Source organism: Penicillium samsonianum (assembly GCF_028829775.1).
Source record: "Penicillium samsonianum strain IBT 33392 chromosome Unknown utg000007l_segment0_segment0, whole genome shotgun sequence".
Classification (NCBI taxonomy): Eukaryota; Fungi; Ascomycota; class Eurotiomycetes; order Eurotiales; family Aspergillaceae; genus Penicillium; species Penicillium samsonianum.
Genome location: NW_026643265.1, coordinates 978,770 through 991,910, shown reverse-complemented (window position 1 = coordinate 991,910; position 13,141 = coordinate 978,770). Strand labels below are relative to the sequence as shown.

General features: G+C 44.9%; 4 protein-coding genes across 4 annotated transcripts; 2 read left to right on the top strand and 2 right to left on the bottom strand.

Annotated features, from left to right (window-relative positions):
• Window positions 1-2,588: 2,588 nt before the first annotated feature.
• N7471_011195 (uncharacterized protein) lies at window positions 2,589-2,996 on the bottom strand (the record flags this gene model as incomplete). Its single annotated transcript, XM_057283914.1, has 2 exons — window positions 2,589-2,761; window positions 2,819-2,996. The coding sequence occupies 2 exons, from the start codon at window positions 2,994-2,996 to the stop codon at window positions 2,589-2,591; spliced, it is 351 nt and encodes a 116-aa protein (XP_057130180.1).
• A 4,201-nt stretch (window positions 2,997-7,197) lies between these two features.
• Window positions 7,198-8,361, bottom strand: N7471_011194 (uncharacterized protein; the record flags this gene model as incomplete). Its single annotated transcript, XM_057283913.1, has 1 exon — window positions 7,198-8,361. One exon carries the CDS (start codon window positions 8,359-8,361, stop codon window positions 7,198-7,200), a length of 1,164 nt encoding a protein of 387 aa, XP_057130179.1.
• Window positions 8,362-9,415: 1,054 nt separating this feature from the next.
• Window positions 9,416-9,697, top strand: N7471_011193 (uncharacterized protein; the record flags this gene model as incomplete). Its single annotated transcript, XM_057283912.1, has 1 exon — window positions 9,416-9,697. The coding sequence occupies one exon, from the start codon at window positions 9,416-9,418 to the stop codon at window positions 9,695-9,697; it is 282 nt and encodes a 93-aa protein (XP_057130178.1).
• A 1,345-nt stretch (window positions 9,698-11,042) lies between these two features.
• N7471_011192 (uncharacterized protein) lies at window positions 11,043-12,179 on the top strand (the record flags this gene model as incomplete). Its single annotated transcript, XM_057283911.1, has 2 exons — window positions 11,043-11,075; window positions 11,130-12,179. 2 exons carry the CDS (start codon window positions 11,043-11,045, stop codon window positions 12,177-12,179), a joined length of 1,083 nt encoding a protein of 360 aa, XP_057130177.1.
• Between the last annotated feature and the right edge of the window lie 962 nt (window positions 12,180-13,141).

Sequence of the window (13,141 nt, the reverse complement as noted above, 5' to 3'; positions counted from 1 at the left end):
GGCAGATCAGAAATCTAAGCTCGTTCGAAACTCGGTTCGAGGCTCGGTTCGGGGATCAGTAATCAAAATTCAAACCCGATATACAAACGTAACAGCGCCGCTTACTAAATGGTTTATGCTCCTGCTTCGCTAAAACCTTTATCCAAAACTACAGATGCCGTTAGTAAACCGTTGGTTTTACGCACGGAGTTAGGCTGTTAAGTGGAAAACTTTGTGGTGGAGTGGCCCCCGCGGGTTGAAGTATTCATCGCCTACCACCGAATCGAAGGCCACTTCGGGGACTCACCCTTCAGCTGATAAGCCAATGACACCAGCTCTCACTGGGACAGCGTGGGTATCTGGCTGAGAACCACCGGGCGCATTTCCTGGTGGCCTCTAGACTATCTCAAGACTGGATTAAGCCTAGAACGATTGGACTAGGAGAGAAGTGGTACCAAGAGCCAGCTCATATGACATATTCCCTTCTATGTCACCGGGGCTCTTCGGTGGGATGTACTGTGACTAATTTCCTCTCAAGAGGATTCTCCCATAAGTAGAGACCCCTAAAAGAGGTCTCTTGTTCTCGGCCTTCCAAATGACCCTCACTCTTGAAATGAGTTAGCTGAAAATAGTCTGTTGTCAACTTCCTTTCATATTACCACCTCCAGGATACTCTACATGGCTCTATCATAGGGACAAAAGCAGTCTCTCCTCCCAGGACCACTCCTATTAGATTTCTCTCGGGGTGCCATACGTCTTATCTGTAGTACGCTCTTATTCAAGTCATATAGGTCTACGCATATCCTAAGAGGGGTATCTCATGAGCCTAGGATCCCTTCCTATTAAATTACAAAGATCTGGTCCCCCTTTTCGTCCGCTTAGTCGGACGAGCGATGGTATCGGGCCGCCTCCAAGGCGGAGAAAGATAAGAGCGAACCTCCCAGGGTAGCAGGTCATCTACTGACCCATGCAGCATTTCAATAATTGACACTACATTGCCAATCACCGGACAGATGACGTGTTCCGGCCGTTTTGCAGGACAACTCATACTTGCATTACCCTGCTTCTCCCGCATCCCCCGCCTATATTAGATGTAGTCAGGCTTTCTCTCATCTTTATCTTTCATATATTTCTTGGAAAATCTCCTGAGGGTTACTTTATAGCGGGCAAAGTTAAAGACTGAAACATGGCAAAAAAGAAAACGAAGCAGCGCAAGTCGAATGAGGTGCCTAGGCGACTCCTCACTCCAGAGCTCTCTCCCAAAATTGACTATCATCGGCCTTTGACATCGTAAGTTCTTTGAATGAGTTACGATCAGCGTTTTCTGACCTATTCACTGGCCTTACGAATTCCTTCTTGTTACCTTCATTATAGGGAGCAAGAAATATGGCATTCCCGCTCATTTCCTTCGGAATTACCAAAAGCTCGCCCTTTCATGTCTTGGATCATCGACTATCATCATGTCTAAATGTTGATGAAGATGTTGGGCATACCGTGGTGCACTTCTTATACACAGGCGGCTACTAGACAGTTAGCTCGCCTCTTGATGAAGGCACATCGGATCTCGCCAGAGAATACAAGAGGAGTGTTTAGTTTACCATGCGTCAAGGACTTGGGGCCTGACTGATCTTGAAATCCTTGCTAAGCAAAGGATACAGCACTTAGATGAGGAGGTTCCTATTATTGAAATGCTACGGGTCATGAGGGACGTGTTTTCAAGCCTCCCCGCAGATTAAACCTGGCTTCCAGGTTACATTCAAGGAAACCTGCAGCGATTGCTAAAGCCTGATGATCCAGGGCTCGGTTTACGCAAATTTTACAATATTCTCGGTCAGAACCATCAGTTTGATAATGCAGTGACGAAAATGATTCTCGAGATACTCTCTATTCGCTTATTTTATATGAAAGATCAGCATCCCAATGGTCTCCAATATAAAACCAGAAGGAATTTCGCGAAGTCTTCATCACCATAACCATATGCATCCTCTTTCCGAACATTCCGCACAAAACAATTCAAATTCCAACATGTAGGGACTAATAAAGCCGTTGGTATTGGTGTCATTCTAGTGTTAGGTAGAACCCGGCACATTGCTCAATGCTAAGTTCTCCATATCCTGGCGCTCGATATACTCGAGCTTAGTCACACTCGCAGTTCTCTTAATATCCCTATCTGGGGAAGAAAGAAACGTTTCTTTCGACTTAGTGTTTGAGCAATGGTCATCTGTATAAAATACATTATTAGGTGTGTCCATCCTATATTCACCCCATTCCTGTTCTCTAGTCTTAAGATCCTCGTAATAGAGAGCAAATTGGGCTAAACAATCTAAATAAACACGGATCAATCCATAGTAGTACTCTCTATAGTCATTTTCCGGGTCTTCGGGGCGGAAGTGAGAGTCGATAAAGTTAATATAACCGACCATCCCCCCCGGTTTGTCGTTAATCTTTAGCTATAGTAGCCCTAGTTCGATAGTAGATAGCTTCCTAGGCGCCGCACTAGCTAAGATTGATCGTATATAACGATCATCTAACAAAAGTGCGTAACTAAGGCGAGGAACACTACTATACACGTAGAGGCCATGGTTTTCGACCCATTGTTTATATCGACGTTAGATGACGGCTTCCGACGCCCCCTCTAACGTGGGGTCTTTAAAGATAACATTCCGATAACCCTCGCGGATCATTTCAATATAGGTGGCGCCGAATCGATACCAGCTGCGCTTGTAAATCTCTAGGTCGGCTATATAGGCCTCGTCGAGCTTTTCAATAGCTCGGGCCCAGTCTTGATCGGAAGTGTTGAGATAGGAGGTGCGATAGATGGCCCATCCCTATGGCCAACCTCCACCCGTACTAGACTCGAAGTCTAAGAAGCGCGGTACAGACTTCCACTCTGGCTTCGTATGCTGTCGATTGATTCGTTCGACAAAAGTTTCTTCGGGTGGGAATTCAGATGAACGCCATGGTGTAGGCCATGACTCATCATGAAAGATACTGGGTGGACGTAGATTCCAGGGCATGGTTCCTGGAATGGTTCCTGCAATAGTGTTGTACGTGGGTGCATTTAGTTGGCCAGGAACTTCCACGGGCTTGAATATTTTGAATATTCTCTTCATGTCTCGCTTAGCGCCTGGGCGTCAAATGTAACCCCCGAGGTAAAGTCAGGCCACTACCCCCAACACCTGGGCATCTTGTCAACGAAAGAGAACAAGAGGAATTGCAATCAATCGACCACTTGTATTGCCAGCTAATAGAGAACTTGAGGGGAGAGAGAAAGAGAGAGAAAGGGAGGCAGGAGAAGCCTTCCCCTGACTCTGAGCGCCCTCCTAAAAGCGGCGGCAGCTAAGATAGGAAAGCCCCACCCGGCAGAGGAAATATGGTACGTATAGCTACCTAGGTACTAGTGCAGGTGTAGACTTATCAAACATTATGGTACTACTTACTAGGTAAATACATATGTAGGTAGGCTAGGTAGGTAGTATGTATAGCAGAATCTATAACACAGCGCAATTATATACATCTCTCTATCCACCCTCTTCACTGTCTAGCCTCGCCTGTATCCCACAATGTGTGTACCATTGCCTCATCCTGTGCTTTTGCCTTTGCCTAGCTAGGAATTTGCTTAAGAATAGTTTGCAAAAATAGAAGGGTCAAACTCGTCCAGGATATCGCTTGCCTTCCTTTCCAGTTCCGTGTACATGGCGCCAGGCACTACATGCCTTTCCGATATTTTTGAATTTCCACACCTAGTTACAATCATACTGATAGACATATGAGCCTTGTGGCCTATAATATACGGGCAATATTTACCGTTGAATCAATGCATTAATGGTTTTAGCATAGAGGTCAACGAGCAAGAGAATATTTGCAGCCGGCGATTCAACAAATGGATTGTCTCAGAAATCCGACTACAAATTGGCTGAAAAGATGAATAAATTGATAATTATTTTATATTCTTTTTCAGACGCCGAAAAAAGTAAGCCAAAAAACACTCTCCACTCCAGATCATGCGCATTTCATAATACACAGGCACTCCCAAGTCTGCTGGAAGAATTATTTCACCCTGCCTACCCAGAAACTATCCTCTTGATAGACCTATGGCAAGTCCACCATTCTGTTATATTTTCTAGGCCTTGACCCTATGTCAAGTTTAAGAATACGTACAAATACACCGTAGTTACTTAGCTTAGCTAAGGAGGTATACACCTATTGGCCGAGCGGTTAAAAATAGGCGTTTTTCGTTTAGGTAGTGGATCGTCTTATATAAAATTTAGGGATATTGATTTATTTGCCCTTTTTGAAAATGCTACCCTTCGTTCAAATGTGAAAAAGGATTATTTATTCTGGACTTTAAAGATCTAAGGCGCCACAACTATCGACGGCCATTAAGAGCCACCTATTCCCCGGAAACTCACTTCAACTAGTTCCGGAAGCACTTAGCGCGTGAAACCCTTTTTTTTTTGAGCTAGTCGGGATATTGAGGGCTATATAGATGTATTTATATGTAAGAATCGGGAAAATGAAGGCGTCTAAGATCAATAACATTAGAAGGGTATAAGCTCGTAGGAAGTATGATTGGGCCCTGTTTTCCACGAGAAAGTATGACTGGTCCTATATCGATCTTTATTATCCATATTCTCCTAGGAATCGTGCTAGTAGATTAGCCGAGGTGCTGAAGTTCAGAATTATATTGGTCTAATGTTGCTCTGCTCCTTAGAAATCAATGCACACTCCTAGGAACTAATATCGAGGCGTAGATTATCTGTAGGTAGAAAGTTCCTTCAACCTGGCTCCTAGGAAGCCATTTTACAGCACTATGAGTTATGCGAAGGTTTCTACGGCTAACGATAAACTATAAAGTCTTCTTTCCTCGCCGTGGGAGATCATTCTTGCCAAATATCTTTAAATCTGAAAACTACTACACAAATTTGTTTTGTCCCGACTTTGTTATGGTAAGTTAGCTAATTCACTAGCCCTAGGCTAATATTAACTAAAGCCTGCTTGCTAACCAACTATCTAAGACCCTACGCCAAATCTATCCGGAATCGAAAAGTGACCTGGGTCGAAATATTATAAAGTAGGATACAATTTGCTTACCCTAACTCCCGTAAAGGCTTACACTATAAGTAGCGTGATAGCTGTCTATGGCCTTGACTTTATGGATGTAGATGAAAAGTGCTTAAACTCTTCGTGGTAGCAACCGTCTAACACGTAGCCCACTGAAGGATGGCTAAAAGCCTTCTTTTAAGACTTGTCTTTCCGAGATAGCTCTTAGGGAGTACGGTTGTTTCTTTACGAATACGACTCTATTCGCACTTTTTGTAGCAGTTCTAAGGATTTTTAAAAAGAAGCGAAGGTCATGTTATAATAACTGTGCCAACCTTAATGGTCTTTTAGGGTGGGTATTATCGCTTTCTAGAACTCACTTAACCGTTTAGGGGCTAAGAAAAAAAAAGGATTCGCGGATAATATTCCTATGCTAAGGCCTAGGAGGCGTTATAATAAAATAGGTGAGTTAAGTAAAAGAGTTAGAGTACTATTATTTATAAGATAGATAGGCTTTAGTGCACGCATCGGCAGAATCTATTTATTCCGAGATAAAATATGCGACGTGGGTCCCGCTATTGTTTCACGAATGAAGAACGTTTAACGCTAACGGTAGAAGGTCTGGGCTTGTTTTCTTTGGCACCCCTTATAAGGGAATCAATTAGGGTCGTACTAGGTTGCTAAAACCAATTTTCTCGAATCTGTTCCGCAGCGATATAAGAAAGAGGTTGCCTAGCCTACAACTTGACTTGGAACCACTCGGTAGCGCATTTCGTCACTAAGTTGAGGACTATAAATTTGTGTCATTTTACGGTGAAAAGGATTAGGTGAGAAACGAATTGTCGGAGTAGATTCTCTAGTCTTTAAATGTAGGTCTTTAATAGATTTTCTAGATTATGCTATTCGATTCAGCGGTATTGAATTTAGTAGGCAACCGAGAAGCCCAAGTTCGCCTTAGCGCCAACCGAAGCGACCTATGTTGCTTTCCTATTGGCTCGGATAGCCATGAGAAAGTCACGCGACACTTACGGATGCTGTGTAAGGAGGTCATATAAGAGTAAAGCATGTCAACCTAACAATAGATAAACAACCGGACTCTTTACAATCAAGTAACTATAGGAACCAGCGAAGAAATGTGTCAGATTGCCAACCGAACGGTCGTCTTGTTTGGTAGATTTGCGTTGAATCTCTAAGCTCCCTATGGTGTGGCGTGGTGTGGCGACTTTCGTACTTGTATCTTAACGTTGTACATTGTTAATTGCTTCTAAATCTGCGAAGATTTTAAACTCCACGAGCTCAGCCTCCCTTACTCTACGAGATTTCGTTGTGCCTGTCCCCGGAATTATAAAAGCTTTAATTTTCGATGTTTGGACCTATAGAAATGCCCACCCACCTCACTAAGAAGGAGCGGTGTATAAAATCCTATGATCTGGGGAGTATTAGACGTAGACCTCACCAAAGTCGCGGGTCGGATTTCGGCCCCGGACTCAAAACCCGGTAAGAAAATTAAATGACACTAATATATACAATATCACCCCTATATTCTATGTGGTATTATAATGGTATTTCTGTAGTATACAGGCTCACCGGCCCTTGGCGGGTCGTGGGTAAACCCATGGGTCCAAAAAAAGTAATACATATACGCTAGTCTGTATAAGGAAAGGCTGTAGATAATCGTTTCCTAAGAATAGACCCATTAAAAAACTAGAACGATAGAATAACGTAAAATACTGTATATTACACATATTGTCTATACACTGCGACCTTGATGCCCCTCCATTCCACTCTCATTCCCACCTAATATATATCTATCCTTCCGCAAAGACCTCTTATCTCCAGAATTGCTAGAATCATATGGGCTTTATGGCACCAAGACTTCCCTCCTCAAGGCTACACTTTATTCGTGAAATGGTGCAAGCCCAGCAGCTACATGCAGTGAACAAACAATCAAAAATATTCGCAGGAACTTGCGACCCTATATGTATATGTGTTGAAGAGTAATCTTCGAGTCGGTCATGGATGTGGCTATAGTTGAAGAACCTAGAGTGAGGTTCTCGCTAAAGCCAAAATGGATAGATGTGGGTTTGTAAACAGCCATTGGGTAACAATGGCAAGGATAACTCTTGCTGCCAACGTATCCAGCGTGCAGACCTTATAAGCCTCGGTAACCGCTATTCAAGACATCATGCAGAAAAGCTCCTCTAAATACCACTCCCCCTTCGCACTTCGTCTGTTTCGCGTAAACCGAAGAAACGTTTTCGCTTCGTCTGAGCTCAGACCATCTCGAAGGCGTGAACTGGCTAGACGAAAAGTTCCATAATCATGGACTCTGTAATTCTCTGGAATAAGTTCTTGCTGCCTGTCGGCAGTGGACGGGTACCACTCTTCAGGCGCAACCATGACCAGTTCGTCCTCGCGCGGAGGCAAACTGAGATGCCTTCCTTTCAGCAGTACGCGTTTCCTTACTTCGGAAAGCCGTCCCTCTTCAATTTCAAGGACCTTCTCGGCCAGAGCAGCCCATAATGGGCAGTTAAAGAAACCTTGTACCGAAGGCGCTTGTCGAAGGAGATCCAGTGCGTCTCGGCGTAGGGTCGGATGACGGCACTTAACAGTGGTGAAAAATAGAGGCATGCCGACGCCCATTTCGAATGTGAACGGTGATTGTGATCGACCTGGTGTCGCTGAGAGATCTAGAATACGCTTTGACCAGCTAACAATAGACCGAAATTGACCAAAATGCATATCATATTCGGTCTCATGTTGTTTAAGGCAACTTGAAATCATGACTGATATGGCTGCGTGCCAACTCAATAGAGTTGCTGCAAAAGCTGTTCTTGCGAACGAGGAGTCCTTTTCACCCCATATGGCAAAGTCGACCCTCCACCGCTGGAGCTTGGACTGAAGATCCCATTGACGCGACTGGAATAGGGGCGACCTGCTCACGACCTCTCCAGCACGGGTTTGTCTGTTTGCTTCTCTTTGGAGAAGCATCGTTTCCGCTATTAGCGAGATGATCGTTGTTCGATAATCGTCGGGGGTACAAAGCGCAGTTTCCCTGAATGCAATAATTGCCGACGAATTTTTAATCGGATACCGCGTAGTTACCAACGCGAATGTACCCAGCCGGAGGAATAATGGGACAATAACATCTCGCAGGACTGACGAATTCCAAGACGCATCTCTTCTGTCAGGCAGAGCTGCGATGAGACTAGCACCCTGGTCATATAAATGTAGGGCTTTCTCAAAATGACCCTGGAGAGTCTCGATACAGATATATAGGATGCAGGTCACAAGCGCGATATACATATCAGTGGCATTTTTTTTAATCTGCCGACGCATTTGGGAAATTGATCGGCAATACCACCTGAGTGCTTCGCGTTGTTTGGGCCCTAGTTCCGTTGCAGTAGATACCGTTGATGTACGAGCAAGGCGGTCCCCATCTTCGTATAGCCCGCTGATAGCAATAATGGCGTCACATACTGCTCGTTCAGAGCGGCAAGTCTCTAGGACTATTCCTTGCCAAAAGGAGACATCAAAGCAGCCTCCGATCGCAGGACCGACTCGTTCAAAATAGTACTTAAGTGCTACTTCTTCTCGATTTTCTCGAAGAGATAGGTCAAGCGGAGAGTAAGTACGCAGAATAGATGCCGGGCCCGGCGCCTCGAAGGCATTGTCATATGAGCAGGATCGGATAGAGGTTCGACAGCGTAGGCAATAGGGCTTTTCCTCGTCACATTTCACTTTGCGGGTCCTATAGTCCATTAGATGGTCCCTGTGGAGGAAATCAATACGCACCTACAGGCTATACAGCCTGTTCGGGATTTCAGTTTTACAGATCGATGAATTGACTGACGAAAGGTAGGTTCCATGCTCTGAAGGTAAAAGACCAGCCAATGTAAGAAATATCCGAGGTACGTGGAAGCGATTTTGGACAGAGCCGAGTAAAAGTGTCATAAATCCATACACAGTACCATACACAGTAGAGATGGCGTGACGATAAAGTGTGCTCGAGTGAAACGTCAATGCAGAGGATCGAATGGCGAACTGAGGGGGCGGGTCTCAGGTTACGTGGGAAGGAGTGGATACTCGCTCTATAACATGATTGGCCGACGTAGTGCGACATGTGTCTACGATGTCAGATCACGCTAGGGAACTGAGGGATAAACACCATCCGAGAAGGTAATAAAAGATCTGAAATGCGCACAAATATAGTTATTACTTGTATGCTCCTTTTGACCGAGCCACTTTCTAGACTCCCAAGGGTCAAAAATTCGCTCTCTAAGCAACTTGAACTTGAGTTCTAGTGGGACTACGGACTAGCCACAACCTCATACAATCGTCGATCCTGTGAGTCTAAACCTAAGCTGGACTACTATTAGTAACTAGCTCTAATATGGAAACCAAAAAGGCACCAGTTAAACCGACGGCCTACACAGCTACCATGAAGAGTGACAGCGATGACAAAGGCAGCTTAGTTGTTGGTCTGTTCATCCTGGGGGGTGCAATCACCACTATGATATATTGCGGAATTCGACAACTTATTGAAACAATGCCGACATATGGCATTCGAGACATTTCTTCGGATCAAGCCAAGTACATGCAGGGTGTTCGGCGGAGGAATCTGAGCTGGCTATGGTATAACTCTCGGACAGAAGATACTGCCTCGGCGGCGTGATGGTTTCTCGTATTTACTATGATTGCAATGAGGCTTTCATTTATTGGCTGTGGGTCCAGAAAATAGTTATATTGTGTATATTGGTCAAGCCGATCTCGAGAACGACTGTAGAGTGCGTGGCCGGCGACGACTCTCACCTCCCCGTGGTGCCGGCTGGGAACCTGTGAATACCTAGCCTGGATGGTATTTACAGAGCTAAGAAGAGTCACCACCGGCCAGCATTATCCGCTGGCTAGGGCTACGGCTAGAGCGAGAGCTCAGGGGTCAGGGGTAACCCTAGCGGCAGGCGACAAGGGAACACTTTGAAAACCACCCGACACACGACTGCAAGACCGATCCTACAATCAGTGGACAATAGGGTCGTGGGATAGGACACCCTTGGAGCGCTCTCGGGTCTGCTCTGTTGAAAGGAGCATATCGCTGGGTCTGAGACACAGAAACGACATAGTGTTATGATATGAGGCTGGTGCAGATCAGGAACCAAGCCGAACCATCGGAATTAATCCCGAGATATCTATACGAAGATTGGAAATCAACTTGGTCTTCACGTTGTATATATAGCCTTATGTTTCCCTCTGAACAACAATACAATTTTTACATCTGAATTACAACACGATCAAGTAATCGACCTATCGATGTGATCATCTGAGATTAAGTTCCTGGCGTTCTTGTAGCCTATTAAGGAGGAGGCGGTATGCTGGAATGGGTACAGTCAGGCGAGCCTGTGATTTCATTGGTCATGGTTCCCGTGCTTTTACAGTATTCAAATCCCATCAGGAACCGTGAATCACTTGGATTGCCATTGTCAACTGTGCATTAATTCGCTCCTCTGATCTTCCTATGAAAGCCATCTGGCCAAGTAAGCAATGTGTCAGAGATCACGTGACCCCCTCTCTCTGTTTGCTCCTAGCCTTTAGTCCCAGATAGCCTGTAGATAGTTTCTTCCTCTCTCCACGCATCTAGAGATTTTCCAGCATCTACTATTTCATCGTAGATTCCTAGATTCTCTCTCCCTCAGGTTATGAGCACCGTGCTTTTGAAGCCTCTACAACACTGCAAGCTTCAAAGCCTCTGTTTCCTCCAATTGGTGCATTGCGTCGCACCACCCCACTGTGGAATCTGCGTGGTCCCATCCCGGTCCCACCAATCAGAGTTTTCACAACATAACAACTAGCCGAGATCGACATCTCGACTACCCTGGTTGGAATTAAAACTCCAACTAACCACCCCATTGGATCCCGATCTGAAGTGGATCCACCGTCGTCGACGAATCATCGCTCGACAACCCCACAATCCTTCCGGAAATCGATAACTAGCACTCCGTCGGTGCTAGCGATTCGACGATATGGAAGAAACCTTTGATCTCGAAGACTTCGAGGTCGGAAGTCATGAAATTGATATCGCTGACTCCGTCCCAAAACTGAAGGGATAGTCAAACTACAGAGACTGGGAAACAGCCCTGTATCTGGCACTTGCTGCCAACAATCGTTACTATGCCCGTATGATCTCTCATGGTATCGATCAACCACTTCCTCCATGTTTCGCTGATAACTCTCCTAGAGAAGCAAAAGCCCTTATCATTGAGGATGGCACACCAGAAAGTCAGATCACTCCCGCTGACATTCGCGCTCGTGTGAAGGAAATCACTGAAGAAAACAAAGCTCTTCGGAAGAACTACAATACCAATTGTATAAAATGGCAGACTATCAACAACAGAGCCTGCCTTCAAATCAGAAAGACCCTCGGCGTCGAGGCCACCTCTCTGATCTCTCAAACTACCGATGCCCGTGAAGCTTTCAAGAAGCTTCGCAAGACATACATGGTGTCCTCTCACCAGCAGAGCTATGCTCGCTATAACAAATTTGTGGATATGCGCTTCAAGAACGGAACCGCTTCCGATTTTATACGCAAATTCCAAGAAGCACACCGAGACCTCGTTGCAACTACTGGCTCTATGACTCCAGTCATGGAACTATGTCAATTCAAGAAAGCAATTGCTGAAAACGCTCGCTGTCACGCCTTTCTACAAAATCTCAAAGTTAATGAGAAAGATCCTCACTTAATGGAAAGAGTCTATGTTGAATTCGTTAAAGCAAAGACTAACAACCGCTCCATCAACCCGACCCTCCCTACATCTGCCAATGCCACTTCCACCAACCAAGCTTCATCATCTAATAATGACAAGAAGAAGGACAAGAAGGGTGGAACTCAACCCAATTCAAACAATAAGGACAAGGACAAGGAGAAGTCCAAGAAGAAGACAGACTTCGTCCGAGAAGAGAATGTTATTTTCTGCTCCCACCATAAATCCATAGGAAACCACTTCTCGTCAAAGTGTCCTTTGAAACCTAAAGGCTCTGCTAATACAACCACAATACAGCAGCCACAACCTCAAATTCAACAAGTCCCTATCCCTATCCCCGGCCAGATTATTGGCCATATAGACAGCAGTGGTCGTATCATTTCAAGCCAACCACAATAGGGTGCAAATGCAGTCTTTGCTCCCTTCTCAGCTCCCTCTAGTCCTTAGTAAGGACCCCCCTCCGGCGATCCTCTAGCTCGCTACAATACGCTTTTTATAAATGCCATTTTTAATAGAACTGCAGAAGCTTTTTATACAAATGTAGGATCTCACATTGTGTCAAAACAGGGCCAACTAGCCAACGACAACAACGATGTCTCGCGCTAGATGATTGATTCCGGCACCTCTACACATATGACGCCACACAGATCTGTTTTTATTAACTTCAGAGAATGTGTTTTGCCTATTTCTACGGCGACAGGTGATATTTTTTACACAGAAGGATATAGAGATATCATTTTACAGCTCCTAAATCAGGATTCAACTAATCGTTTGGAGATGCCTTTGATCCTCCAGAAAGTCTGGCTTACGCCAGATCTACGATCTAGCCTAATCTCAATGTCTGCTCTTAACAAAGCAGATATTAGCACTTAGGTGAAGAATGGCTTAATGACCTTTAAGCATCAAGATGCTACCGGTTCTACAGAGTCTACCATTGGTTTTACCACCTACGAAGGTGAACATTACTAGCTGAATTGCAATGGTGTCGACAAAGTGGATCAGATGCTACATTACAGTCAAGTCTGTCATCTAGATCTTATTTCCGGTTCTCCAAACTCAGTGTTCGCTCTCAATAAAGGCTCGCCTACCCCAATCTCAATTGATTTAGCACATCGTCGTGCTTGTTATACCGGTGAGAATCGAGTCCGTAAAATGGAATCTTATATAGAAGGCATCAAGCTTAAAAAGGGTGCTAGTGTCACCTTTCCTTACCCGCCTTATATAAAAGGTAAGGGCCATACTCTTCCTTTTGGCAAGGAGAGATCGATCAGATCGAAGCCTGGCGAATTTCTTCATATCGACATTTAGGGACCAATCTCAATCGCCTCATATGGTGGTGAACACTACTTTGTGACCTTTAC